We start from the raw sequence: 27943 nt of genomic DNA, 5'->3' as shown, positions 1-27943 counted from the left end.
TTAAATCTTACTTCATGTTATACATTAAAAAGTCCAAAGCAGAAGCTAACACACCATTGTAAAGCAATTATACTCCAATAAAGATGTTAAAAATAAATTTAAAAAGATCCAGATGGATTAAAGATCTAATGTAAAAGGAAAACCATACAAATAAATAGAAAAATATAGGAGACATTTTTATAATTATGGAATGGAGAATTCATTTTTAAAGCATGACCTCAAGTGCAGAAAACATAAAGAAATGTTTGTTGATTACGTAAATAACTAAATATTTCATTAGGGCAAAATGTACCATAAACGAAGTTGAAAGACAAAAAACAGCCTGGAAGAAAGTTTTGTAACATATGTAACAGACAAAAGGTTAATATTCATAATATATAAAGAGCTCCTCTAAGCAAATAAGAAGAAAGACAGTCTCACAGAAAAATGGACAAAGTACATGAATAAGCAATTCACAGATAAAATGCAAATGGCCAATAAACAAATGAAAAGTTTTCAACTTCATTAAAAATCAAGGAAAGGCAAATGAATTTAGGGGCCAAGGGTCCCAGGGAGACTCTGATGGTTTGGCAGGAGAGACTGGTTTTCACCTTCCTACAGTGAGACTGATGGCTGAGATGAACTTCTTTCCCTCCTGAGACAGGATCCCACCTCTGCCCCAGGAATGGGTGCGGGCTCTGACTCCCTCTTTCCTTTGGGAAGTACTACTTCCTTATTGCATGCAGTTTGGGAGTAGAAGCAGGAACCTTGGGAATTGAGACTGAAAGGATTTGTGAGGTCATTCTTCTCATTCTCGGCCTCCAGATAGGACCATCCTCTCCTTTTCTCATCCTCTCCAGCCCCTCAGAGTTCTCTCCTAGACCCAGAAAGTCTGTCCTGGTGTCTACCCTCAATTCTAGCTATTGCAAGGTCGGCTCTGCTCCCCTTGGAAGCTGCTTCCATCTGGAGGTTTGGTCCCACACACCCCAGCACCCTAATTTCAGGACCTGCCGATGTAGCTGAGCTGGGCTCTGGCCTGGACGGGCTGTAGCTCGGTGTTTAAACAGACTGGAACCAGGGGAAGATTTGTCTCTCTGGAGACTGGTGGTCAGAACCGGTTCACTGTCTGTTGCTGAGCTCTGCCTAGGGCTGGGATGCTCTGAGCCAATAGCAGCCCTGACTAGGGAGGGAAATCTCTCTGGCCACTGTCTGCCATAAGGCAGTCTGGTGTCCCCAGGGAGAAGGAAGAGTATGTTTCCACTCTTGAGAGTCCAGGATGATGGAAGGGGGGGCTCCCTCCTAGCACCCCATGTCAGGACTGGCTATCTTCTGTCTACTTGTGTGTGTGTGTGTGTGTGTGTGTGTGTGTGTATGTATGTTTTAAGAGAATGTGAGCTTTTTTTTAATTAAAAAAAATATTCATTATTTATTTTTGGCCATTATTTATTTTGGCCATTATTTATTTTTGGCATGTGAGATCTTAGTTCCCTGATCAGGGATCAAACCCGGGCTCATGGCAGTGGAAGCGCAGAATCCTAACCACTGGACAGCCAGGAAATTCCCTGTCTACTTATGTTCATGTGAGCTGAGCTTGTCTTCCAAAAGTGAGTTCCCAAGACTGAGCCTGCCACTTCCCAGGCCTTCCAAGTCTTACTCCATTGGCGTGGAAGACCCTAAGAACATCTGCAGAGGGACAGGGCCCAAGCATGGCTGTCAGGAGGCCCTGAGGCCCGAGGACCCCAGGTCAAGGAAGGGCTGGAGAGGTCTGGAGTTAGTCAGGACGGGCTTCCTGGGGGAGAGCACAGCTCCTTGGCTGTAGATGATCAGAGGAGCACTGGCCAGGGCCGTGGAAGGTGTGTGACAAGGGCGCTGGGTTGGGAGGTCTGAGCCGGTTCTGGGTGGCTGACCCTCTGGGAAATCCAGGGAGTTTCCAAGCCGAGAGCTTGGTGGGGGGACCAGTGGTGAGGGTTGTAGCTAGAGTCCTGCTGGGTGGGGAGGGCAGGCTTCTCCTGTCTCACCTTAATCCCTCCTGCTGCAGGAGGCATGGTTGTGGAGATGGGGAGGAGCAATGCCGGTGTGTGTGTGTGTGTGTGTGTGTGTGTGTGTGTGTGACTGTGAGTGTGCAAGTATTTACATTTCTGTTACCATGCTCACATGTGCCTCCGTGGGTGTGCATTAAGTCTGTGGAGCTATAATGTGATGCTGGGCGTGTCTGTGACAGAATCTGTGTCTCAGTGTGTGTGAGCTTCTCTGTACTTCTGGGAACACTCAGGTCTGACACTGTGTGCGTGGGCATCCGTGTTTATGTGAGTGTCTGAGTGAGTGTTTGTACAAATGTCTGTGACTGTGTATGTGTGTGTGTGTCCACGAATGACTCTGGGTGTCTGAGGGCTATGAGTACCTGTGAGTGTGTAACTATGTACGCAGGTGTCTGTCCATGTCTATGTGTTGCCCTCTGTGTGACCCAGGAATCAGTGGTTCTCTGTATAGGTGTCTGTGGGTCTCCCCACCTTTAAGAGCAGCTCTTCTGAATCTCTGTCACAATCTTCCCGATCAGGCTGCTCCATCTGCCCCCAACTGCATCCCCTCCTCTCCCCCTTCCTTTCCCTGAGGTTGAGGCTCAGCCTTTTAAGCCCCCTAGAAAAACCTCTTGGCTCTGCTAATCGTGACTAATGGGGCCCAGACTGGGTGGAGGCTGCAGGGGGCACCCTCTCCAGGCTGGCACCCACCAAAACCTCACCCATCCCAGTCCTACCCCATCCCTCACCCTGCACCCCTGGCTGCACTGCCCACCCGCCTGCACAGCTCACCCCTCCCATTTCATGAAGCAGCCTCCCCTCTGAGACTTTGGGGAGACAGGGGAGTCGTGGCCTGAGCCCCCAAGGGGCCTACTCTGGGGTTGAGGATTCTAACCCACAGAGCTTCCCTTGACCTAAAGCCCAAGTCAAGGTTAACCCAGAGAGGGGGATCAATAACCCTACTCCCACCTTCTGCCTCCCCCTAACAAGCACACATGCCAGGTTTCTCCTTAAAAACTTGTCTTGATAGCTCTTTGCTGGGCCTTCTGGCTGCTACCGTTTTCTGGGGCTGGGGCTGGGACTGGCCAGCAGGAAGAGGGGGGAGGGAAACAGGGACATTCCCAGGGCCCTAGGGGACAGGGGCAGGGGAAAACTGGGCCTATCTGATGAGCCTAAAAGGTGACATTGGCTCAAGGTCGCATAGCACTTCACACACAACAGTCTGGAAAAGGGCTTTGAGGGCAGACTTCCCTCCAGGAGCAAGAAGCCCCCCATCCTTCTGATATATTCATTCATTCCTACAACAGTCACCGTACCAGGCCCTGTGCTAGGAACTAGGGACACAGCCGCATCAGGCAGACTGTCCTCAATTTGTTCCGGCCTCATTGATCTGCTCTAGCAATGGGGAGCTCACTACCATAGAAGTTTTTGAGTCCCAGCACTGTGCAGGTTCAGCTCGTAGGAGACACTCAAAACCCCTTGCTACCTTCCTGGAAGCCATGGCGGGAAGGGGTGTGAGTGGCCAGGCAGGGAGGGCATAGACCCCCATCCCCGCAGAGCCCCATCCACCTGCAGCCCAGAGTGTGTGTGTCCAGGAGGGGCTGAGCTGCTAGGCCGCCTGCACACACCTGACCTGGGTTGACGGCCCTTTCTTCAAAGGCCCAGTCCATGCTTCTTTATTGCCCAGCTAATGACAGTGATTAGGACAACAGGGGCCGCCAGCCTCCCGTATGCCCTCCTGCCTGCTGAGGAGGATGGATTCTAAGCACCTGGGGGAAGCCTGTCCTGAGCCCTGCCAGGGCACCCACCATAGCAGACCCCTCCACCCTTAGGCCAGTTTTCATCCACCTCCTCGCCTGAGAAGGAAGGCAGGGCCAGCCCAGTCATCCCCTGGGGCTGCTGTGTGGTCTCAGTCCACATCTGGCCCTCTCTGAGCCAGACTGACGGGGAAGTGGAGAGGTCCAAAGGGGAGCTGAGAACAGTGGAGGCCCATGTGTCCCCTAGGAAGCACACCTATCTCTTCCCCAGCCAGGGCTGGACTGTGGGTACCAAACCAGGGTCCCGAAGAAAGTAGCAGCAGAGGGTCCTCCTTGCAGATGGGGCTGGGATTACTCCTTAGGAACCCACTGCGGGTAAGCCACGGTGGAGTCCCACCACTCTGGGCCTGGCCCACTCCCAGTGGAGGGGGCTGTCGCCTGGGGCCTTGGGAGGGTCCGAGTGTGGGTCTGGGTGGGAGCCGTGATTTATGACTGTGCTTCATGAGTGAAGAATGCCAGCCTGGGGGTCTGGGATGGGGGCAGGGCCCCGCTCCTGACACTTCTCATTCTGCTGGATGTCTGGCATGTCCTGTCAGGATCTCCTGTGCCCTGGGGACAGCCATGTTCTCCCCCATGCAGCAGCCCCCTCCCCCAACCCTCAAACCCCCAGCTCTGGGAGCACTGGGTACAGGCCCAGCCCAGAGGGGAAATCCAGAATTAAATCCTTTCTGGTTTTCTTTCTTCACAACTCATTTCCCTGTTTTACGGGGACATGAGAGTGATGGTAAAGATCTCTTTTTATTCTCCCACTGCAGCAGAAGGGACCTCCTGGAAACCTCCATCTAGATGAACTTCCAGCCAGGAAGGGACGTTGAGCTCCCAGGATGGATGGTGGATGTGGTGACATCCTTCCCCACCCCCACCCTGCCTTGCCAGATAAATGAAAACTCTGGAATTCATGAAGGAGGAGAGGCAGAGGAGAGGGGGAGGGGAGGTTGGGAGGCAGAATGATCCAGAGTGCAGTCTGGTCCTGGACTCTGAAGGCCATAGTTTTGAACCTGTTCCTGTGAGTCTCCCCTGTATCCTTCTTGCCGCAGGTTGCCATTTGGGGTGAGGGTCCCTCTTTCTGGGCATCTAGCGTGAGTCAGCCTGCCTCCCCTGGTCTGGTGGGACTGGTTTTTCCAGCTGTGGAGGGGTCTGTGAGGAGTTGGCAGGGGCAGAGGGTTTTACGTAAATGCCCAGGGAGGGCTCTGGGAATGGGGAGGCTGGTTTTCTCAAAGACATGCAGGGAGTGGAAGCTCCCAATTAGCCGGGCCGGGTGGTGTCAGGGCTGCTTTCCTGGGTGGCTGCGTCCACTCCGACAGGCCTTGGCAGAGCTCCCTGGCCATTACCTTCTCCCTTGGGTGGGAGGGGTGCCAAGGGGGCCGCCATACAGGACAGATGCCAGGTCCCCTCCCAGCGTATTTCCCAACCTGGGGTCTGAACCACGTTGGGGAGAAGCCCTGGAAAGTGCTGCGAAAAACCACCACAGATTCTACTGAAAGACTTTAATGGGGCTGATATTTGAACCTCCCCCCAGACCTGAGAGGCTGGGGGGAACTCAGTATGTTGGGCCGGTCCCAGAGACTGTAGCCATGGCAACTGCTGGTAGGCTTTGCTGCCCAGGCAGCTCCAACCCTGAGTTTCAATAAATAGAGGACAAAAGGGTCTGGTCACCCACCAAGCTGGGGAGACAAAGACCTGGAGTGCCAGACAGAGCACGCTGTCGTGTCTGTGACCTCGCAAGTGTACGTTGTCAAGCACACACCACCTAGGATCATCACACACGCAAAGCCCCCTTGCAGAACATCCTCACATGACACACCATCTTTACACACACACACACACACACACACACACGTACATACACATACACACACTTTCCTCAGACACGTAGGACTGAGCTCACATACATCTCCCTCGAAGACACACATGAGGTTAGGTATACATGTGCCTTTCCCTCAATGTTTGCCTTGGGGCCTGGGTTTCCCCTCCCAGCTCAGAGGAATAGGAACGAGGTGGGTCTTCCTGGCTTGGGCCAGATTATACCGTGGTCTAGGGGCTGGGTGTTGTGACGTTTGCCTGGCTGACCCCACAGAAGCCTGTGGTGTTGGACTGGGCCCAGGAGGGGAATCTGTGCAGGTCGAACATGGGGATGCTCCAGGTGTTGATGGCCAGCGTGATGACCAGGACCCCGATGATGTTGAGCATGAATCCTGCGCGGGCCTGGGGTGAGGAGAGCCAGTCTGGATGAGTGGGTGTTGAGCTGGGCCAGTACCCATTTCTTAGGTGTTCATAGGTGCTCAGGAGCTCCCTCACTAGCAAACCTCTCCCTGGGAAGTCCTCCCTTGGGTCTAACCTGCAGCACTAGGTGATGCCCCTACCACCAGCTTTAATCCCAGTGCTCACAGGGGAAAGGGGCGCTTCCAGAGCCCTGAGTCATTCTCTCTGAGTCCATATCCCTGGGTCCGGGTGCCTGGCATCTCGGTGCCTTCCCTAAGTTCCTCACCCCTCCTCTTCCTCTCAGTGGCCTAGGGCTGGCAGGGCCTGAAGATACTCCAACTGGGGATCACGTTCCAGCCTCCCCCGCTGCCACCCACCCCAACAGGGTCCACTCTAAACTCTGAGAATCTCAGCGGCTTTAAGCTACTTTGTGGTCCACCAAGATGGAAAGACAGAGCAGGGAGTGCTGAGGCGTTGGAGACCCCTGCCACTCACCATGTCTGTCACTTTGAGGCCCCCGAATGAGAAGGCGATGGCGTTAGGCGGGGTGGCCACAGGCAACATGAAGGCCAGGGAGCTGGAAAGCGTGCAGGGGAGCATGACGTAGAGAGGGTGGATGCAGATGGCCTGAGACTGGAGGGGGAGACAGTGGGGCAGAGCTGGTTGCAGTCTCCGTCCCAGAGGGGAAGGCGTGGTCCCCATTCTCCTGCTCCCCTCTCTGAGGGACAACCCCCATCCCCACCCCAATATACACTCTGGCCATGAACCCACCACTTCTGCCAGAAGGTACCTGGTGACCTGGAAAGGGCCCCTTGACTTCTCTGGAGGGGATAAGTGTGCAGCCCTGCCCTGTGGGGCGTGGGAAGGGGAGGGACCCATAAAACGGATCTCAAAGGGGCTTGTGGGTGTCATCATCAAAGGCTGTGGGAACGCGCCTGGAGAAGGGGCTGGGGACGCTCCGGGGAGCAATTTCATGCCGTCACCTCAGGAATGACAAGAACAGGAGCTGGCCCAGGGAGGTGGGCGAGGCCGCCAGTGATCCCCATCAGGATACTCCAGGGGTGATATCATCAGGGATGGAGTGAGTCAGGGGGCAGAGGGCCTTGGGGCCCAAAGTTACTGAAGAGCCTGGGGAAGGGTGGAAGCTCAGGGGTCTTTTCCCAGAAATGAGAGGAGGTGCAGACAGGTCATTCTGACCTTCAGGCAGGGCCCCGCACTTCTGCAGGCAGTGTGAGCAGAAGGGCTGCCTGGAGGAGGTGTCTGCAGGGCCAGCTCACCATGGAAGCCAAGATGGGCAGGAAGATTGTGGTGGTGGCCACGTTGCTGGTGCACTCAGTGAAGGTGGCGATCAGGAGGCAGAGGATTAAGGCAATGGCGGGAGGCGGCACACTTTCCAGTGGGGTCAGCTTGTCCCCCAGCCACTTCGACAGGCCCGATTCCTGTAGGCAGAGGAGGGTGATGTGTGGGAGCCTGGGCTGCCTGGGGCCCCAGAGTCCCCTGCTGAGGTTCTGGGAGGGTCCTGCTCTTGCCTGCGCCTCTCTAGAATCTTCAGAGAAAAGGGCAGCTTGGGAGGGAAGATGAGACCCAGCTGAAACCTGGGGGCCCCCTCTACTGCTCTTGAAGGACAGTTGGGTGTGGGCAGAAGGGTCAGATGGGAAGCGAAGGGGCTTTCTTGGGAAACCTGGGGCTTGGGGAGAGTAAAGACCTTTGACCCCATTTACTCCTGCTCTCCTGACCTCTCTTCAGGAGGTTCCTGGCCAACCTTAGCCCTTTGCCTGCCCCCTCCAGCCTAGCAGGTTGGGACAGGGGGCGACCTTGCTCCCAGCAAGGAGGGAGAAGGGGAAGGGCCCTGGTAGAGCCTGGGAAGAGGCCAACAGGGGGACGCGGACAGTTCACAGGGTCACAAGAGCTCCAAGGTCTTGCCTTGCCCACACCTATAATGCCAGACTGTGAGCCCCAGGGAGCTGGGACTTTATTATATACGATGTTGCCCGCTTAGCACCCAGCACCCAGCACAGCGCTTGGCGCAGTCAGTGAGCGCTTGTTGGAGGAACTAACCAATCCCTGACCCAGGATAGCTCCTGTCCGTGCAGTGAATGAGCTTAGCCAGAACACCGAGGCCTGGGGGTGCAGGTTCAGGGATTTCTGTCTGGGATGGAGGCTATGGGGAATGACGACCCGGTCCCCAGAGCCTGGCTGGGTATGAGCATGGTGCCCCCTGGTGGCCTCAGCTAGCAAACTGTGTCAACCCAATGCCAGCCAACTACTCCCTGATGCTAAAGCTTTGGCATTCTCTGTCTGGCAGGCGGTGAGGGGATGGACTGGGTGATCGCCGAGTACAGTCCCTGCTCACCAGAGAAGCCCCCACTAGGGAGAGTCCCTATGGCTTGTGTTTCCTCCCCCTCTCTTAGGGCTCTAACCTGTTTCTCCAGCTGCTGCAAAGGCTCTGCCCACCAGGGGGCTCCTAAGTGGGGGGTCAGGGCTCCCCTGTGTGGGAGAGAAGCAGGGCCCCTCTGTCCCTGTCACAGGGTCTCCCTCAAGTGGGTTGGGGAGGGAGTGGGGTCTGTCACCTCACTGCCCTTGGCCAGGGCAAAGCCACCGCCCAGAAGGAGCACGATATTCCAAGGCATCTTCTCTTTAACTATCTTCCAGTTGAGGAGGGCAGGAGGGGCCTTCAGCTTCTCTGGTTTTCCTACTCCCCAAGCAGAAGAGGATGGGTCACCAAGAGCCAGCAGGCTTTCCTCCCCTTCCCTTCCCCGCTCTGTACGGGTGGGTCCCTATCAGAGCTTAACGCATGGAAAAGAGGGACCCTCAGTTCCGCAACATCACGACTTTGTCCCTGAGTCCCTGTGCCCTTGGCAAATCGCCCCAGCTTCTCTGGGCTTGGTCTACTCCTGCCGAGTGTGGTCGAAGGGACGTCACATGCCAGAAGGCGGGGTCTGCCCAGAGGCCCTTCTCTGCCCCAGACCAGGTGCTTACCTGGTTCCTGAGTCAGCCCTGGGATCTTGGAGGGCACGATGAACAAAATTACACCGATTAAGATGGCTACTGTCCCGTCGGATGGCATGCTGCGGGCGGGGCAGGGAGGGCAGGCTTAGCGGCTTAGGGCTGCTCAGGGTCACAGGATGGAGGGGGGCTGGAGAGGAGCCCCTCCCACAGATGTGCCAACCCCTCCTGGCAAGTTCCCCCCACCTCAACCCAGCGTTACTTCCTGTTCTGCGTTGGGGGCCCTGCTCCCTTCCCTCCTCTTGGAAGTATTTCTCCTCCCCGCAGTGCTCACCTATTCCCATTCTCATCGGAAAAAGCCAGGTTACCCCAGCCGGTGAAAAAGCCTGGCTCCCGAGTGAACCAGAGCACCACCAATAAGACAAAGAGGATGGTGACAGCCTTTTCTGCAAAGGTCATGGGGCCCAGCCGCTTGTGCTCTCTCCGGATGACTTCGAAGGCTGCTCGCTCTTGTTTCCTCATCTGGTCCCCCAAGCCACAGTTCTTCCGGAAGCTACAGGTAGGGGTGGGGACAGTTCGTAAGGGCACTACACCAGGCAGGGGAGCAAGGGGCTGTGAGTGCCTGTGGTTTTGTTGTTGTTGTTGTTTTGGCCGGTGCCACGCGGCTTGCGGCGTCTTAGTTCCCAGGCCAGGGAGTGAACCAAGGGCCACAGCAGTGAAAGTGCTGAGTCCCAACCACTGGACTGCCAGGGAACTCCCATGAGTTGTAAAGGTTCCCAAGGTTCTGGAAGAAGAGCAGAAGACTCTGGAGCGTCATGGCTCTTATTTAGCAGAGGGGAGGCTGAGGATGGGAGATTGGGTTTCCCTGTGCTTGTCCCTGCTCCATGTGCCCCATTGACCCCTCTGTCCTTCCAGGAATTCTCTTGTGCTGAGCCCTCCCTTGCCCAGAGTGAGGAGGCCCTAGAGGTCTAGACCCCAGGCCTCCTTCTGGCCCTGACTCATCTCTCCCCACCTCCAATAGCCTTTCAGGAAATCCTCCCTTCCCTCTCTTACTGCTTCTGGGCATCCTCTGCCAGCCTGGGCCCCACCCACACTGTCTTCTGAGGCACAGAAGTCTGCAGCCCACTTCCATGTGCTTAACTCACTTTGACTTTTCACTTGGGCAAATCTCAACTCCCCTGCTGGACTTGTGAGTTCCTCAAGGGAAAAACCATGCTTCACACATCTTTGAATCCTTGATGTTGCTTAGCACTGTGCTGGTCTCTTTGACTAACACTTTGCTTTGTACCATCCCCAACCTCAATCCAGCCTCCCTGCACCTGCCCAAGCAATTTTACAGCAACAATGCTTAAAAACTCTCAATGGCTCCCCACTGCCTGGGCAGGATGGACAAATAACAACTTATACCCATAATAACAGTCATACCACCACTCTTAACCTGTACTATAGCAGACATCACTAATCAATCCCAGACTTGATTCCAGCTGAGCTCCAGCAAGGTCTCACATGATTTTCAACTCAGAGCTCTAGTGACTACTAGTAATCAAGGGCTGGAAGTAGGAATAGAACCTCTTTACTACTCTTGGCCTCAAGAGGAAGGTCCATACTCTTTATGTGGCACACGAGATTCCCCATAATCTTCCCCTGCCTACTTCTCCAGCTTCATATGCTGATACTCTTTTTTTCCTCTTTGTGTTTCAGTCACACAGAACTAGAGTTCCCCCAAACCCAGCATGCTCTTTCTTGCCTCTGTACCTTTGTACACAAGCTCTTCCTGCTGCTGGAATGACTTTACCTCGTTCTCTACCTGGCTGACTTCTAACTCTACAAGATTCAGTTCAGGCATCATCTCTGCCAGGGGACTTCTAGAATCTTCACTATCCTGGGCTGTCCTCCCACAGCACCTGGGCTTTCCTCTGTCACTGCTCCTACCTTATCATCACCCATTAGATGGTGAGCTCTGAGGACAGGGACTGTCTAATGCTTCTAGCGTTCTCAGTGCCTAGCAGAGGGCCAGGCACACAGTAGGAGCGCAACAAGGACTTTTGTAACTGACGATGCTCACAGCGTGTGCTTCTTAAGCACCTGCCAAAGGATTGGGGATTGTTATGGAATGGGACCTGGCCTGGGCATCAGGAGATCTGGTTTTCAATCCCAGCACTGACACATCTCGTTGTGTACCATGTCTTGAACCTCAGTTTGCTCATCTGATAGATGGGCTAATACTCTCCAAACAGTAATTCCCTCAAATGCGGGGGGCAAGTGCACAGAAGGGCCTTGGGAGGGAAAGGCCTTCTCACCGGGATGGTGATTATGCCCTTTTCCGCAGGGCTACCTGGGTACCAAACTGGAAGCTCCTAGAGGGTAAGGGCAGGCACCTGGACAGCTCTTACCCACTCCACCACTTACTTGAAGCCTAAGAAGAGGAACTGCAGCCACACCCAGGAAAGCAGCAGCAAGATGACCATGGTGGGGAAGGCAAAGAAAAACCAGGAGGCGAAGTTCACCACGTTGCCATTTTGGGGAAAGATCCTGAAGAGGGATTCAGGCTGCTGTGTGACGTTGCCCGGCGACCAGCCTGCTCCACTTGCCCCCCAGTCAGAATGCAGACCCCCTCCCACTCAGTCACTCACGAGTTGACCTGGCCTTGCAGTACCAGGTTTGTTGTGGTGCCAGTCAGGGTGGCGATGCCCCCGATGCTGGCCGAGTAGCACACACACAGGCTCATGCCCTGGGTGAAGCGGAGCTGCTCCTCGTTCCGCTGTGCCCTGGACTCCGAAGGAACAGGGGGCGCAGGGCCATCCTGCTTGTTGTCTGGGAACAAGGGAGAGCTCAGGTTGGGGATGGGCGCAGGGCCAGTTCTGGGGAGCCTGGTGGGAGCTCCAGGGTCTCTGGGGCACCTTGTCACTGAGCAGCCTAGACCCAGGCTGGGGGGAGGGCAGAGGCTGCTTCCAGGTCTGCAAGGGCCAGCACTCCCTGGAGTCTCAGGCCGGAGTGATCCCCCCAGACACCACCTGGCCCAACCCCTCTTCTGAGAGAGGGAAACTGAGGCACAGAGAAGGGAAGAGGACTGTCCAAACCACACAGGAAGAGTGGAGCCTGGACCCATGACAGCCCACCCAGGCTTCCGCTCTCGGCTTGCCAGGGTGACCTAGCATCTCGGTTTGCCCAGGACTGAGGGAATTCCCTGCCTTTTCATTTCAAAACCAGGAAAATCCCAGGCAAACCAAGGACACGTGGGTCACCGAACTTCTTGCTTCCCTCTTCTCTCCCTCAACGTGCCAGGATGACTACTCCTCTCGTGGGCATCGCCTCAGACCCTCCTCAAGGACTGAGGGTTCGGGGCAGGGCCTGGCGTCACCTTTCTCGTCAAGCTTGGTCTCTTCCTTCTGGGGACTCGGCTCCTGGAGTTCAAAGGTGGGGTTGTTCCTGCCCTCCTCAGCGTCCGTGCCCGTGGGCGTCCCGTGCAGCTGATCCAGGACGGCACGGGCGATGGGCACCATCATGGCAGTGGTGGCTGTGTTGCTGATCCACATGGACAGGAAGGCCGTGACCACCATGAAACCCAGGATCAGCCTAGCGATGGACAGACAGACACGCTGGTGCTCCAGCATCCCTTCAAGGGTACGCTGCCACCCCAGGTCCTCCAGACTTGGCCTGTGGGAACTCACAGGGAGGGCCGCACCCCGATGGTGAGAAGCACGCGGAGGGCGATGCGCTTGTGCAGATTCCAGTGTTCCACGGCCAGGGCCACTAGCATCCCCCCGATGAATAGCATGTTGCTGTCCTTCAGGTACTCAGTGCTGACCTGGCAGGCGGGGACAGTGGAGAAGGAGGAAGGGCTCCCCCCGTGCCTCTGGGCGTACAGGGTGCCGACACTGATATTCCCGCACATGGAGGTTGGTCCCCTGGGCTCTTGGACCCAAATGGAAATGGTCTTTGGATCATCTGCCATTGAATATTAACCAGTTTCCTGTCTTCCTGCCAAAGTCATTCTTTCTCCCCTCAGGAATGACTGAGACATCATCTAACCTGAATCCACTCCTGTCGCAAGCCATTGACTGAGACAGAAAGCATTTAATGCTCTTTCTAGAAACTAACGCAGCAGTTCTCAGTGTGGTCCCTGGGCCAGCATCATCAACAACCTGGAACTTGCTAGAAATGAAATGCTTAGACCCTGCTCCAGATCTCCTGAGTCAGAAACTCTGGGGTAGAGCCAGCAATGTGTTTAAATAGTTCTGCAGGTGATCCTGGTGCATCTGCTCAAGTTTCAGAGCCACTGAACTAGAAGGATACAAACTCTCTAGCTGGCTATCAAGGCCCCCTTTTCCTTCCCTCATCTAGGCCTAGTTGCTCCCACTTTGAATTAACTCTTGACACCAACCACGCACCTGGCATTTCTAGAATGCCTTCCCCCCTGTCTTCTAGTTGACTCCTCCCTCAGTGCTCCCCAACCTGCCAAGCAGAGGCAGGGACCCCTCTTCCATGTGCCCTGTCTGTGGTGAGGCTTCCTCCGTCATCAGCGTCCTAGGGCAGACCCCCCTCCACCCCTGGGAGCACGTCCTCCTGTGGGTGGGGAGGCTTACCACGGAGGCACCCATGATGCCCATCATGGGGAACATGACGGTGGGGAGGAAGGCGGTGATAGCCAGGGGCAGAGCCTCGGTGCACCAGAGGAACGCCATGAGGATGATGGTGTAGGCACAGTAGGCTTCCTGCAGGCGGGAGGGGAACGGCAAAGCTGTTGGAGGGGGCAGGCCTGTGTCCCAGAGTCATGTCACCTCCTGTCCCCAGAGAAAACAGGCCGTTTGTAACAGTGTGGGGAGAGCCTGTGAAACTCACAGTCCTGGATTCCTGAGCCCCAGGTCCCATTTAAAAATAGAAATAGAAAACAAAGCAAAACACTCACCACCTTGTCTTTAACCCTGGGGAGCCTAGACATTATAATCCAGCCACTGGATTATAATCCAGTCCCCTGGGGACTGCAGGGGGCTCAGGTGAGGATCCTTACATGAGACAGGGGCTCATCTAGATGAAACTGGGGCCTGGGAAATGCGGATCCCTGCCTGGCACCCTGGCCTTCCCTGCTTCATCAAGAGCCTGTAAGAGTATATTTATTTGTATGACGATTTAAGTAGTATTTGTTCCTTCTGCTAGGAGCTGAGTTCCATGAAGACAGAGTCAGTTTTGTATCTGGATCCTTGGAGCTCAGGACCCAGGAGGCTTCAGGGCAAATCTTTTCTGAATGAATAAACCACTGAAAAGTTTTAGGAATAGTGGGGTCTCCTTCCTAGTAATCCTGGCATGACCACTGTTTCACATAACTCCCCTATCCCCGCCTTGTGCGGGGAATTGTGGAGTAAACCCTGAGTCATGGTCTTGTGGGTCTTGGGGTACCAGAGGCCCCCCTTTCCCTCATGAGGCTCCCAAAGCTAGAAAGTCCTGACCTCAGGCCTGGGAGGGGACCTGGAGCAGGAATGAAGTCAGACAACCCCAGATGTCAGGGGCCCACCCTCCTTGACAGAGCCTCTCCGCAGGCCTGGGGAGGGAGGACGGGGGAATGATTAGCCAGAAGGAAGCCTCCAGGGAAGGGGGTGCCTGGCATCCAACCCTCCTCGGGACACCTGCCCACTCTTTGTTTGCCAAAGGAAGAGGCTGCCTGCTGGGACTATGGGCTGGGGACTCCTCCTCTCTTACCTGTCTCAACTGCCCTGCCCCTTTTGCTTTCTCCACCTGGTATAGGCTGGGCTCACCCCTTATACCTCACGCCTTTAGTACCCTGAAGCTTGAAGGAAGGTCTTGGGGAGAGGAAGCTGCTGTTTACCGAGGAACTCTTAGGAGCTGGGTGTTTTCATGTTTGTAGTTACAGCCGTGGATGTGTGTGGTGGTCTTATGTTATAGATGACCTCCAGAAGGTATGTGGCTTGCTCAAGGTCACAGAACTAGGGAGTGACAGAGCCAGGTTGGAACCCAGGCAAGGTGTGCAGGATTGCGTAATTCTAAGAGCACTCCCCGACTAGTCTACATCAGTGGCATCCTGGGGGGTGGGGTGGCACCCAGCCTGCCCAGCCAAGTCCGTCTGATGCCAGGCTCACTTTCTTTCCATGAAACTTCCACCACCTTTCTCACCCTGGACATGAACTCATTGGCACATAGGGTGGGGCCACCTTGATCCTTGAGCAGAGATCCACCCCTCCTCCTCCCCCAGCAGGCAGTAGATTCTGCTGAAGCTGCTGTTCTTTCAACCATTTTCTCACCTGCAGTGTGCACAGCCTGTTACCCATCTTCCCGTGGGGCTAAGGGCAAGCCAGCCCTCTGAACCCTGGTGTGCCCCCCATGCCCTCACCCCCCAGAATTCTCTGGCCAGAGACAAGGGGTGGGGGCTGGGCCGGATGCCTTTGCTGATTCAAGAAGAAAGCTCTGCTAATAACGACAGCAGAAGCATCGTCAAGGACTACTCCATGCCAGGCATGGTGCTCTATGCGCTTCAGGTGGTTTTTAATGACATTTAGTTGCTCTGTGAGGGAATGACTATTGTTCCCATTTCACGGATGAAGAAACAAAGGTGAAAATAAATTAAGTAAATGTCTCAAAGTCACACAAATCAGTGAAGAATCCAGGCCATCTGGTTCTTGAGCCCCAGCTTTTTGCTTCTCCCCTGAGCTTTCTCCCTTGCTACTGGAGGGTGTCCCCCAGCCTCAGGTGCGCTGTGACCAGCAGGGTGTACGGGAGTGAGTTAGGACTCTGGATCCAAATGGAACTGTCTTCGCTGGGGCCTGCCACTTCCTGTTGCCCGGCTCTGGGCAAGTTCCTTCACTTCTGGGTCCCCATCTGCACCCTCCAAAGAGAGCTGTGAGCATCAGTGTGTTGAATCTATGGCTCCTCTACTCCTTCACAACTTCCTGGTGTCCCTCTCCGTGTCTGTCCGTCTATCTCTGGATCAAAACCCAAGACCACTTTCAAAGTTCCATTCAGAAGCTTACTCTGGCCCTGGTGGCTCTGGCCCCGTGTCCCCATCCCACCCTCCTGGGTAGTCGGTCCAACTGTAGAGTTAGTTGGTCCGTAACTCGCTGACCTGCTTTTCCTGGTTCATGGGGCTCTTAAATGGGGCGTGGAATGCCAAGGATTCATGAAGTTGGATGGGAAAACAATTTCATCTTTTAGCTAACATCTAACTAAGGTTATGAACAGAGGCAACAAAACCATAGAGCTGCTGTTTTGTGGGGGTGGGCGGGGTGGGGGGGGTACCTCACCGTGCAGCTTGAGGGATCTTAGTTCCCCGAGCAGGAATCGAACCCGGGCCCACAAAGCGCCCCGAGTCCTAATCAGAGGACCACCAGGGAACTCCCAAAACCACATAGCTGTTAACGTTGCTATGGGCGATTTTGTCACAGATACTTGATTGTGGCTGTCAGCTGTTAGGTACCTGCACAGATTAGTGGTTGCAATGGACTCAAAATATATCTCAAAATATTGTTTACATCCATCACTCTTTTGAAATTATGGTAGTTATTATACCAACGCTAGATCTTATTTAATGCTTTAATAAGGAAGCATCTGTATTTCTGAATTGCAATTAATTTTTTCATAGTTTTATAACTGTATTTCAAAATGGTTGGTTTCCTTTGTCATCCTATACATTTTATTTCGTGCATTTCAAAGCAATATTCTGAGAAGGGCCCACAGTCTTCACCAGACAGCCAGTGGCATTCATGGCTCAGAAACGGGAACAGAACCTGGGGGATCCTTTCTCCTTGGCCCCGCAATGTGTCTGATTCCACGATCTGTATCCCCAGTGTTAGAAGTGGGAAGTCGGGAATCAGACCTGGGCTCCAGGGCCGCCTTATACTCTCTGCCTTGTTGCCCAGCTCAATGCATCTTGGGCTGGCCAAGCTCAGCTGGTGGCCTATGGCATGGGCCCCAACTGGCTTAGTCCCCAGTCATGCTACATTGCACGACTCCATATGCCATCGGCAGAGGGCACAGCCTGCGCCCTGTCTGAGGCAGCCCCTCCTGGAGCTCAGATGCCAGCAGGGAATAATTTTCTCTTGGCGGCTAACGCTCTTCTTTCTACCTCTGTCAGTACGTCCTCCTTCTGCGGTCCAGCAGGCTAGTTGTTCCCCAGCTGCTCCTTGGCTGTAGAATGTACTCCTTTCTCAGCCTGGGCTCTGGAGGACAGGGGTCAACTTTCTTTCACCTCCCTGTCTCTAGCCCCTCCCTCTTTTGCTGGTGCTGGCCTGGGTCTATAAATCCTTCCTTCCCACTTGGGCCCCTGGCCCTGCTGTGCCAGGAAACTACCGTGGTCAGATCCCCATTCCTCTCTTCCCCCAGGCTGTCCCTGTTATTGAGGGCTCATCAGGCTTTCACTGGACAAATAACCTCTCTGCTCCAGGTCTCCAGTCCTGCTGGTTCAACACCTCCAATGCTCCCCTCTACTTCTCTCCAGCTCTGGGCCAATAGCCTGGTCCAAGCCCCTGCATCTGTTACCAAGAGTTCTGCAAGAGCTTCCTTATTCACCTCCTAGCTTCCTCTTTTGCCCCTGAAATCTCTTCTTCTTGCTGTAGCCAGAGTGATCTTGAGGCACAAACCTGTTTAATCCACACCCTGTCCCCCAACACACACACACACACACACACCCCCCTAAAAGCAGCTCAAATCCCTGCAGGCTTTCCCACTGCTCTTAGGAAAATTTGGGGGCTGGTCTGTGCCTCTCCTCCTTGCTCTCTCTGGTCCAGCCACAGTGGCCCTCTTCCAGTTTCTCAAATGCTCCATCTTCCCTGTAGCCACAGGGCATTGGTACCTAATCTCCTCTCTTGTCTTCCCTCCCCACTTTGCTCACCTGATGTCTACTCATTCTTGAGACCTTAACTCAAATATTCCTTTTTCAGGGAAGCCTCCGTGTGTTTCAGGGGTATATTCCCCATTTTTCACAGCCTATGCCCCTGTACCTCTTCTGCATAGCACTCATCACGGTCTGTAGTTAAACATTTGCTTTCACAAATTTCTCATGATGAATATCAACCTTTGTTGCCAGACCTTACTCTCCAGGGAGCAGGGTCTGGGTCTGTTTCTGCTCACATTAGCAGGGTGCCTGGCACCTCTACGGAGCTGACACTGGATAAATGAGTGAATGAATGTCAGACACTAGGGTACAGACATGAATCAGACCTGGCCCCGGCCTTCGGGGAGTCTGAGTGCCCTGTGTGGGCTGGTCTGTAGTCATGGTGGGCTGCCTGGCAAAGCCAACAGTGAAGAGAAGAGATAAAGCCTCAGATGGCTTCCAAACCCCAAGGCTGGCAACTTGCTGCTTTTGTGATAGGAAACAAAGGTCAGAGGTCAGGAAACCTGAGCGCCCAGGCCCAGCTTTATTGCCACATGTCCTTGGGCAAGGTATTTAACCTCTCTCGGCTTGGGTTTTTTTTTTTTTTTTTTTTGATAAGTAATATTGAGCATTTCTAACTATACACACATTACTGTCTTTTATGCAGGGTCCTTTTCTACAAATGGGAATAAGAGAAACACACTCCTTGCTGGGTTATTATGAAGATGAGGGGTGTGACTGAGAATGTCTAAGCTGTAGAGGACTGTAGATGGCAGTGAGCAGATCGCTGGGTTGGCCTTGGCGCAGAAACCTGCTTCCGGGCTGCTGCGGAACCAGGGTGGATACATGACATACAAATGAAGATGGTAGTGCCAGGGAATCCAGGGTAGACTCTGGACACTGGGTGTGGGCAGGGTGGGGACCTGTGGGCATCACGGCCTTTACCCGTTACGGGCACAGAGCAGCCTGTGGCCATTGGGCAGCAGCAAAAATGCCCACACTCTCAAAGGTGTCACATCTTATTCGTCCTGGTGATTGAAGGTTAGCCCTGGGGTGGGCTACTCCCACTGCCCCTCTGCGCCTGGCAAGTAGGGATGCTGCTGGGGAGTGAGGCGAGGCCCTGGGTGGCAGCCAGCACCATTGCAAAGGAGAGACCAGAGAATGGAGTCCCAGAGATGGGGCCCCTTCTCTGAGCCTCCCTCCATCTGGACTGAGGAAGGCTTCCAGAGAGGGCACACTGAGCGGGTACTGAGGGATGAATAGGAGTTCTGTGGGTGGGCAAAAGGTGTTAGCATGAGGGAGTAAGCACAGAGGGAATGGAATGAGGCATAAAAGATCAAGATACATTCTTGTGGGGGAAGGGATGTAATGCTCGCCTGCCTGCCAAGAGAGGAATCTAGGACTTTATCTGGAAGACAAAGGTGAAAACGGGAGGAGGCCCTTGAAGGATTGTAAACCGAGAGGGTGACACTGTCAGGTTGGTGTTTCTATTAAAAGATTACGCTGATGCCGCCATATGTGTTTTTTAAAAATGTGTCCACAGGTGTTTGTATACACATAGGAAAATCTCTGATTCAGGGATTCTTACCCTTTTTTGGTACCAGGATTCCCTTAGCAGCCTGATGAAGCCTTCCAACTCCTTCTTAGAATAATGTTTTAAAACGCATTGAATAAAATGCACAGGATTACAAGGGACACCAATTATATCAAAATACAGTTATTAAAATATGAAAAAATGGGTAAGACAGTGATATAATGTGACTCTTAACTACTAAGCTCTTCACGGGCTAATGGCTACTGTAATTTCAAAGTCATGGTTAACATAATATGTCAAGGGACTGGCAACAGCTCTCATACGATTTGAAAATATCTCTGATACCTACTGGTGGCAAAGTCAAAAATATCGTTCTTTACTGTCGTGGTTTGTTGTCCACATTCATCACAGAAGGAAATGTTTCACCCTTTTGTGCTGTTGGACTTTGTGTAATGTGCATGTATCACCTAATTAAATAAATCAATCACCTCAAGATGAAAATAGGGGGCTTACACCTGCGGTACTGTGGCAGGTGGACTGGCAGACACAGAAGCTGGGAGGTGACAGGTGGCCCTGCTGGGATGTCCAGTGGGGAGATGACAGGGGCTCAGAGAAGTCATGGCAGTAGAGATGGAGAGAGAGGACGGACTCCAGAGATGTTAGGAGATGGAAGACAGAGGGTTTGAGTGATGGCTGCTGGGTCGAGTGGGAGGAGGAAAACTCCAGGTGCCTTTCCTGAGTGTTCAGGTGCGTAGTGACCCCAAGGAAAGGAGCCATGAGACAAGACTTGGGGAAGGAGGTGCAGAGTGGGGTGTGTGTGTGTGTGTGTGTGTGTGTGTGTGTGTGTGTGTGTGATATTCATTCCAGGAATAATAGGCCCATGCAAATGCCGAATACCTTGAGAGACTACACATAAAAGGCGACAATGGCCAGTCCATACGCAAATATATGTCCTACAATCTCTGCGGTAACCAGCCCTGTAGCCAAACTACCACCTGCATAGCAACTGACCCCAAATGGGCAGGATTTGCTCCATGACCGCCAGCCTCCTTAATTTTCGATCCCCACTTGCTCGCTACCTCCACTTCCAACTCAGGACTAATCAGTGAAAACCAAATGTGCTCTCCTAACAATCAGAGAGGATACCCCACTTCTAGTTAGCCCCCCTCCAGCTTCCCCCCCGCCAACAACCTCCAGTCAGGGCACCCCTGAAGGCTTCCCTCTTTCCACTCTAAAGCGTCCCCACCCCCTGCCTTTGAGGCTCTGCCGAAAGCAAGGATGGAGGCTGATTCCCTTCCTAGCCTCGTCTGATCTCATCTGAGTGCTCTCTGTTTAATTCCGCACCTTAACGTGAATGCGTTTGTTGCATCATCTTCTGCTTTAAGAGGCCAAAGGGAAAAACAATGGGTCTGAGTGTCTGAGAAAAACAATGGGTCTGAGTGTCTGAGAAAACAAAAGTACGGGGGAGAGTCCTGACATCACAGTTTGGGCCAGGGCCAGGTCCAGGCCCGCCTGCGTCCCCTAAAGAGCAAACCGGCAGGCGGGAGTTGAAGATGAGAGGAGCGTTCCCGCACTCCTCCGTGCATCTGAGCCCTACAACTGCCCTGGGCCCTGCTGCTGGATTCCGTTCAGGAAACCGTACTGCTGAAGAGTCTCCTTGGCTTTCCCATTCTTGACCTTCACCTAGCAGGTGCTGGAAGTGTGGACATGATTTGGTCATCTGGGGGTGAAGTTCGAGTTGGGGAACCTTCTCTCTCTTCTCCAGGGATCTCCCTGGATTTGGAGGCTGGCCCCTACTCCCAGGGCCTTCAGAGGCCAGAAAACCAGACTTCACGCAGTCCAGTGCTGATCGTGGCCACACTTAAGGACCACACCTCACTGCCCTGGGGGTGTTGACCAGACACACCCCGCCTTCCTGTTTCATTGGTGGGAACACCAAGGCCCTCATGAACAGAAGAAGTAGTCTATGGAAATAAGTCAGGTATCTACACAATGCCCGAGACTCTGTGTTGTGTTTTCCAGGGGCCCGGAATTCAGACAAGGGGCAGACGGTTCAGGGAAGCATTGTTTATCAGGGAAGATAGAGGCCTTCCAGGAAGGCCCCAGAAGCGAGGTCCAAATTCCTTGCACAGTTTTCATGCCCACAATCTTGGTCTGTCTTTGGGGTTCAGGAATAGCTTGCAGTAAGGGTATTTTAGTCACACAGATTTTAAAGTGCGTGTGCACGCACACACCTACTGTTCTTATATCCTAGGAATGCAGGGATTCAGAGTAAGAAATCCTGCCCTCTGTTCTTAATGTAAATACAGTCTGGATTTCAGCTAAGCTCTGTTCTGGCAAACATGGTACCACGGGCAGATAGTTTTCACAGATGATTCTGTTGGGTCCTGGGAGGTATTTGCATTTTCGACTCTAACTTACTAGCTCTTTGACCTCTGAGTAAGTATTTATCCTTCGTGACCCTCAGCATAAAATCCTCACTCCTTCCCCGGACGTTCTAGGGCTGACATTGGCTGGCCTCTCTCTACCTCTCTAAACTTAACCTCAGTCATCTTCTGCTCACTCAGGTCCACATGCCGTGCCGGCCTCATTTATCCCTCCACCTTGCCAAGCTCACCCCTGGCCTTGGCTTTTGCACTACGTGTTCTGCCTAGATGGCTCCTGGCCCAGAGCTGTGCTTGGCTAGCTCTTCCTTGCCAGTCAGGTCCTAGGGAAATATCAGCACCCCAGGAGGCCGTCTCTGATCACTGCATCTAGAGCAGTCCCTCCCCAGGCCATAGTCACAGCCTGCTGTATGGTTTTCACTGCATGGACAGTATATGCTTTTTGTGTGTCCCTCCACACCCCCTGCACCCCCAGGATCGCAAGTTCCCCTGAATCCTACCTCCCACCCCCTGCACCTAAACAGTACCTGTCACTTGTTCCCTAATAAATGAATGAACGGATGAGTGAATGAATAGATGTCAGGTTTCTGGCACACCGATGGTGCTTCTTGGGTATCTGGTTGCAGGGGTTGGGGAAGCACTGAGAAGACCTCAGGCCTCACTGGCTCCCAATCACTGGGACCCCGCAGTGGGCGATGGGCATTTCTAGGATTCTGTTGCTAACTCCTCAAACACTCCTTACTATTTCCAATCCCCACGCCTTTGCTCCTGCCATTTCCTTCACCTGGCCTGCCCTCTATTGATGCCTCTGACTGTTGAAATCTCGCTCAGCCTTCAAGGCCTAACTCAGACTCTCCCTTAACTCAGATGGAAGGATTTTCTCCTTCCTCTGAGCTCCTGCAGACTTCTGGCTATAATCTGTGTGGCATGAACACGCGGTCCTCTAGATTGAAAGCATCTTGAGGACAGAACATCTGTATTCCTTTTTGGTAACCCCCAGCACAGAGCAAGAGCTCGACAGACATCCCAGACTGAACGACAGTGGAAGGATTGGCTGACGGCTGGATGGACATGACGGTAGATGGCTCAAGTGGTGACTCACAACAGGGGACTACCTTGCATCCTTAGACAGCCTTAGCCAAGGCCAGATTCCAGTTCAGACTTTGCCTTTTTCTAGCTGGGACTTGAGGCAAATTCCTTTATTACTCTGGGCCTCAATTTACATGTCTGTAAAATGGAGACAACAGTAGTAACCTCACAGTAACTCAGAGGTTATTTCGAGAAATAAATGGGTTAGTGTTTTGAAGTGCTTGGTACAATGACTAGCACACACAAAAATACCGAAGAAATGTCAACAAGTATTATAAGGACACAGGCCTGAGCCTAGTCTGGGCCTCCTCTTTCCCACTTCAGGGCCCAGGGTCATGGAGGTAAGCTCAGGATCCACTGCAGAGAGCAGGGACTCAGCAGGAATTCACGACGGGGCCCTCTTTGCCCACATTCAGTCATTTGACAAGTATTTGTTGAACACCTACTATGTGCCAGGTACTGGGGGTTCTGCATGGAAAAAGACAAAGTCCCTGCCTTCACGGAGCCTACATTCTTATGTAGCGGGGGGGTCAGAAAATAAATAGAAAATAAAGGGATACAGGGCTTCCCTGGTGGCGCAGTGGTTGAGAGTCCGCCTGCCGATGCGGGGGACGCGGGTTCGTGCCCCGGTCCGGGAAGATGCCACATGCCGCACAGCGGCTGGGCCCGTGAGCCATGGCCGCTGAGCCTGCGTGTCTGGAGCCTGTGCTCCGCAACGGGAGAGGCCACAGCAGTGAGAGGCCCGCCTACCGCAGAAAAAAAAAAAAAAAGGGATACATCATTTCAGATAGCGAAAGCCCTTTAAATAACAGGTTTTTGTAATAAAAATGACCGGTGCTGCTCAGAGAAGCCTTTTCTGAGGAGGCGGATTTCAGCTGACATGTAAGAAGTGAGAGGGAGGCCTCTGGGAGAAGAACATTCCAGGCAGGAAGATGAGCAATTTGAGGAAGAGAAAGGCTGGAGAAGAGCAAATAAGAGGCAGGATACGGGGCAGGAGCCCCCAACGACTCGTGGCTACCCTGAGAGGTTTGGATTTTATTTTAAGTTTGACGAGAAGCCTCCATGGGGTTTTAAGCAGGGTAGCGATCTTATGTTTGGAATAGATCATCCTGGAGTTTGGGTGAAGAACGGTCTGGGGACGTAGAGAACAGACTTGTGGTTGCCAAGGGGGAGGTGGAGGTGGGCGGGGGATGGGCTGGGAGTTTGGGATTAGCAGATACAAACTATTATATAGAGAATGGATAAACCACAAGGTCCTACTGTAGAGCACAGGGAACTATATTCAATATCCTGTGATAAACCATAATGGAAAAGATTATGAAAAAGAATGTACATATATGTACAACTGAATCACCTTGTTATACAGCAGAAATTAACACAACATTGTAAATCAACTCTACTTCAATTAAAAAAAAAGAGAATGGTCTGGGGAGGAGTAGGGATGGGAGAGAAACGATGGCGGCCAGGACCAGAGTGGAGGTAGTGGAAAGTGATTCCATTCAGTGTATTTTTGGCGAAAACACTGGTCAACAGGATCTGCTGGTGCTTGTGGAAGTGAAGGAACGAAAGGCATCAGGAATGGCTCTGAGGTGGACAGTTGAGCCTTATCTTGAGGAATAAGATCGCAGGGAGAGTCGGCTGAGATGAGTAATCAGGGTTGTGATCTGGATATGCCAATGTGTATGCTGCATAAAAGGAAATGTTCAGGGCTTCCCTGGTGGCGCAGTGGTTGAGAGTCCGCCTGCCGATGCAGGGGACACGGATTCGTGCCCCGGTCCGGGAGGATCCCACATGCCGCGGAGCGGTTGGGCCTGTGAGCCATGGCCGCTGAGCCTGCGCGTCTGGAGCCTGTGCTCCGCAACGGGAGAGGCCACAACAGCGTACCGCAAAAAAAAAAAAAAAAAAAAAAGGGAAATGTTCAGGGGGGAGGTGTCCAGTGTTAGTTGGATAATACAAGTTTGGAAATTAGAGCTGGGGTTTCAGATTGGGGAATCATCAGCATAGAGATGCTTTTTAAGGCAGGAGACAACAGATCACCTGCGGGCGAGGATAGGGAGAAGTAGCCGGGAAAAATGGTCAAAGGAAAACCAGGAGAAGCCAAAAGAAGACAGCATAGCAAAGAGGAGGTGACCAGCTGTGACGAGCGCTGCCGAGGGGGTGAGGGAGGTGAGCATGGAACAGGGGTTTGGTGACACGGACGCTGATGGGAACTTGACAAGAGCCCTCTCGGTAGGTAGAGTCTTGGAGACTGGATCTGTCTGTCTAAGGAGAGACAGGTAGTGTAGTCAGTCTCTGAGGCCTTCTTTTGGGAGAGAGAGCAGAGAAACCAGGTATTTGTGGAGGGACTGTGGGACTGACGGAGGGTTTGTTTGTCTTTTCATGTGAGAGGGATTAGAGCTTGTTTGCATGCTGATGGGAGAGATGAGGCAAAGAGGGAAAAGTTGATGATGCTGGAGAGGAGAGGATAATTACAGGAGCAAAGTCCTTGAGAGGGACTGGTAGCCAGGGCCCCAGTGGAGGGGCTGGCCTCCACAGATGGAACCTGGGACAGTTCATCTGAGTCAGGACAGGGGAGACAACATCTGTAGGTGGGAAGCAGGCGGCAGGGAGGGGTACAGCACAGGGAACACAGGGGCTCCCGACACATCGCACTCCCACAAGGAGGCCTGGCTTCTCATCCTGACTCAGGCTTTCCTGAGTGACCGAGGGCAAGTTTCTAAATCTTTCTGGGCTGTACCTTCTTGGGGAGTAAAATGAGCATCACAGTTCCTGTCTGTCCTTCCTTCCGGGATTAACACACTTGGCTCAGCCTGTCTAGAAACCGATCTGATGGGTCCCTAGCATAGAGAGGCCACTGGCTTTGGCCTGGGATGAGGATCATCTCATAGGTCAGCCAGGCCCTGCCACCTACCAGGAGCTGTGCCACTACCTCCCTAGTTCTTTACCCTTCTGGGATACCTCGAACAAAAATCTTGCCTCGATTTCCCTGTCTGTGACTAAAGGAAGCAAATGGCTCAATGAGCAAGTGAGGGTGGGGCGGCGGGTGTGGGGTGAGACCAGGGCCAGGATTAGGTCTCAGCCTTCCGGAGGCAGGCAGCACAGGCTTTGTAGCCAGACCACACCCCCAGCTCTGCCACTGCCTAACTATGCCACTTGCCAGAGGGAGGTTTCCTGTGAAGCTTGGACTTCAAGGCCGCCTCCTGGACCTACCCTTCCCAAAGTCCCGTGTTAATTTTAGATTCAAGATCTTGTCTTCTTTTACTTACAAGGGGGGCCCCAAAGTGTATACTATCTGACCTCCAGAAAACAGGATCTGCCCTGGGATTTTGGGTGACTTAACTTCACTTTCCCCGTCTGTAAAATGGGAGTCAGACCTGCGTCATAAGATGGGAGAGAGGGTTCCTGGGTACATGGTACAGGGTGTGCAGTGGGGGCCTCCAGTAAATGAGAGCCGAAGTTATGACTCCTGCTGCTTGCATGGGGGTGGGCAGGAAGCAGTGGCATTTGCTCCTCCATTCAAGGTGTGCATCTGTATTGCCCACTGGCAGGATCTCCTCCTTCAATTCCCACCCCTCATCCGCAGGAGACTTAGCTCTTGGGATCACAGGTGAGCGCCTCCTCTTTCTGTTTGTACTCTTAAATGCACAAACTGTCTGAGGCCAGCTTCCTTCTAATCCCCTTCCTTCCCTCTCAAGCAGCTAGCCCAGCTCATACCCTCCCAGTCAACTCACCTGCTTCCACCTGCACCTCCTTTACAGCGCTAGGTTTCCTGCCTCCCAAGGGAGTAGATACCAAGTGCACCTAAGCAATTCACATTGGGCTCCTACTACTGGGTGCCGAACAAAAGCCCCCCCATTGACCTCTTACTCCTCAGGCCTCAGGAGGACCAGGTGGTGACAGCCTAGGCTGTCAGGCTAGGAGGGATGAATGGGTGATGCTGGTCCTAAGGATGCCCGACCCCAGGGCCACACGGCCCCTCCCCTGCTCCCTTGGAGCTTCTCTGTGCCCAGGACCCCACGTCCTTACCTTAGTCGGGATGAGGATGGGCAGAGGCAGCAGGAAAATGGGTAGGAAGAATACAATCAGGTAGAAGCGATAGGCCCACAGGCCCTGCCAGCAGGTGGCCATGGTGTGGATCCACGTGGGCTGCCGGGTCACCCTCCAGATCCAGGGAACTGCAGGACCGACCGTGTAGCAGGTAGCCGGCTAAGCAGGTTTATATAAAGCCGCTGGAGGGTTAACCATTGACCCACCCTGGCAATCAGAGTGTTTTTAGAGTCCGGGAGGTGACAGTCAGGAAGAAGGATCTGCAGGGAGTGTAAAGATCAGGAAGACTTTGCAAACAAAGGGAGGAGGGCAAGATCCGGGGATAAAGCCTTCAGTTTCTTTCAAGAAGTTGAGCCCAGAGTTAATTCCTTCTGTATGTGGGCTACTAAGGGCTGAATGTGGAAGGAGCAGGAGAAGGAAGGGCGCCTGGGAAGCCCCACAGCCGGCATCCACGGAGCAAGTCCCAGAGCACGCTCTCCAGCCCAGTCCCCCTCTCTCTTACTCCTCCAAAGAGGAGTTCTCTGAGCAGTTTTTACAGGGCCTTGGGTTGGGCAGCCCAGCCTCCAGAGACATCCTGCCCTCTGGGGGTTTCCAGTCTAGGACTGAGGAAGGGCTGCAGTAAGCCCTTCTCCTTCCAGGTATCAAGGAAACTGTCAGAGCCACTGGAACCGACCAACTCGTATGCACTGTGTGCTGTGTGATGCACTGACAGTCATTCTTTCGGCTGCCCTGAGCAGCACGTGGGATCTTAGTTCCGCGACCAGGGCTTGAACCTGCTCCCCCTGCGCTGGAAGTGCGGAGTCTTAACCACTGGACCGCCAGGGGAGTCCTCTGCAAGGACTTCATTTGGGAACAGTCACTTCCTTGTTGATGTATGATAGGGATACAGTAAAGGCTCACTTTTGTAGGTTCTCCCTGGCCCCCCACTCCCAACCCCAAGCTCCCATGGAACACCGGCAAAGATTGTTTCATATTTTGGAAACACGTTTAATCTCTCCATCCATCCATCCATCCATCCACCAAACAAGTATTTGACACTGATTATATCATCAGCCCTGGACTCAGTGTTAAGGAGGCAGAGAGATTAAAATGCCACTGGTAATAGT

At 53.4% G+C, this 27943-nt stretch overlaps 1 protein-coding gene across 1 annotated transcript; it reads right to left on the bottom strand.

Annotated features, from left to right (window-relative positions):
• Positions 1–5310: 5310 nt before the first annotated feature.
• SLC13A2 (solute carrier family 13 member 2) lies at positions 5311–26918 on the bottom strand. The gene is made up of 13 exons (XM_059997795.1): positions 26817–26918; positions 13549–13677; positions 12634–12770; positions 12324–12538; positions 11596–11776; positions 11372–11494; positions 9297–9515; positions 8996–9084; positions 8587–8708; positions 7294–7455; positions 6512–6649; positions 5843–6019; positions 5311–5431 (listed from the first exon to the last, which is right to left on the bottom strand). Exons 1-12 carry the CDS (start codon positions 26916–26918, stop codon positions 5849–5851), a joined length of 1788 nt encoding a protein of 595 aa, XP_059853778.1. The 3' UTR covers positions 5311–5431; positions 5843–5848.
• Positions 26919–27943: the final 1025 nt, after the last annotated feature.

Source organism: Delphinus delphis, chromosome 19 (genome assembly GCF_949987515.2).
Source record: "Delphinus delphis chromosome 19, mDelDel1.2, whole genome shotgun sequence".
In the NCBI taxonomy this organism is placed as follows: domain Eukaryota; kingdom Metazoa; phylum Chordata; class Mammalia; order Artiodactyla; family Delphinidae; genus Delphinus; species Delphinus delphis.
The sequence above is the reverse complement of the archived record's forward strand: the minus strand, read 5'-3'. Positions and strand labels throughout refer to the sequence as shown.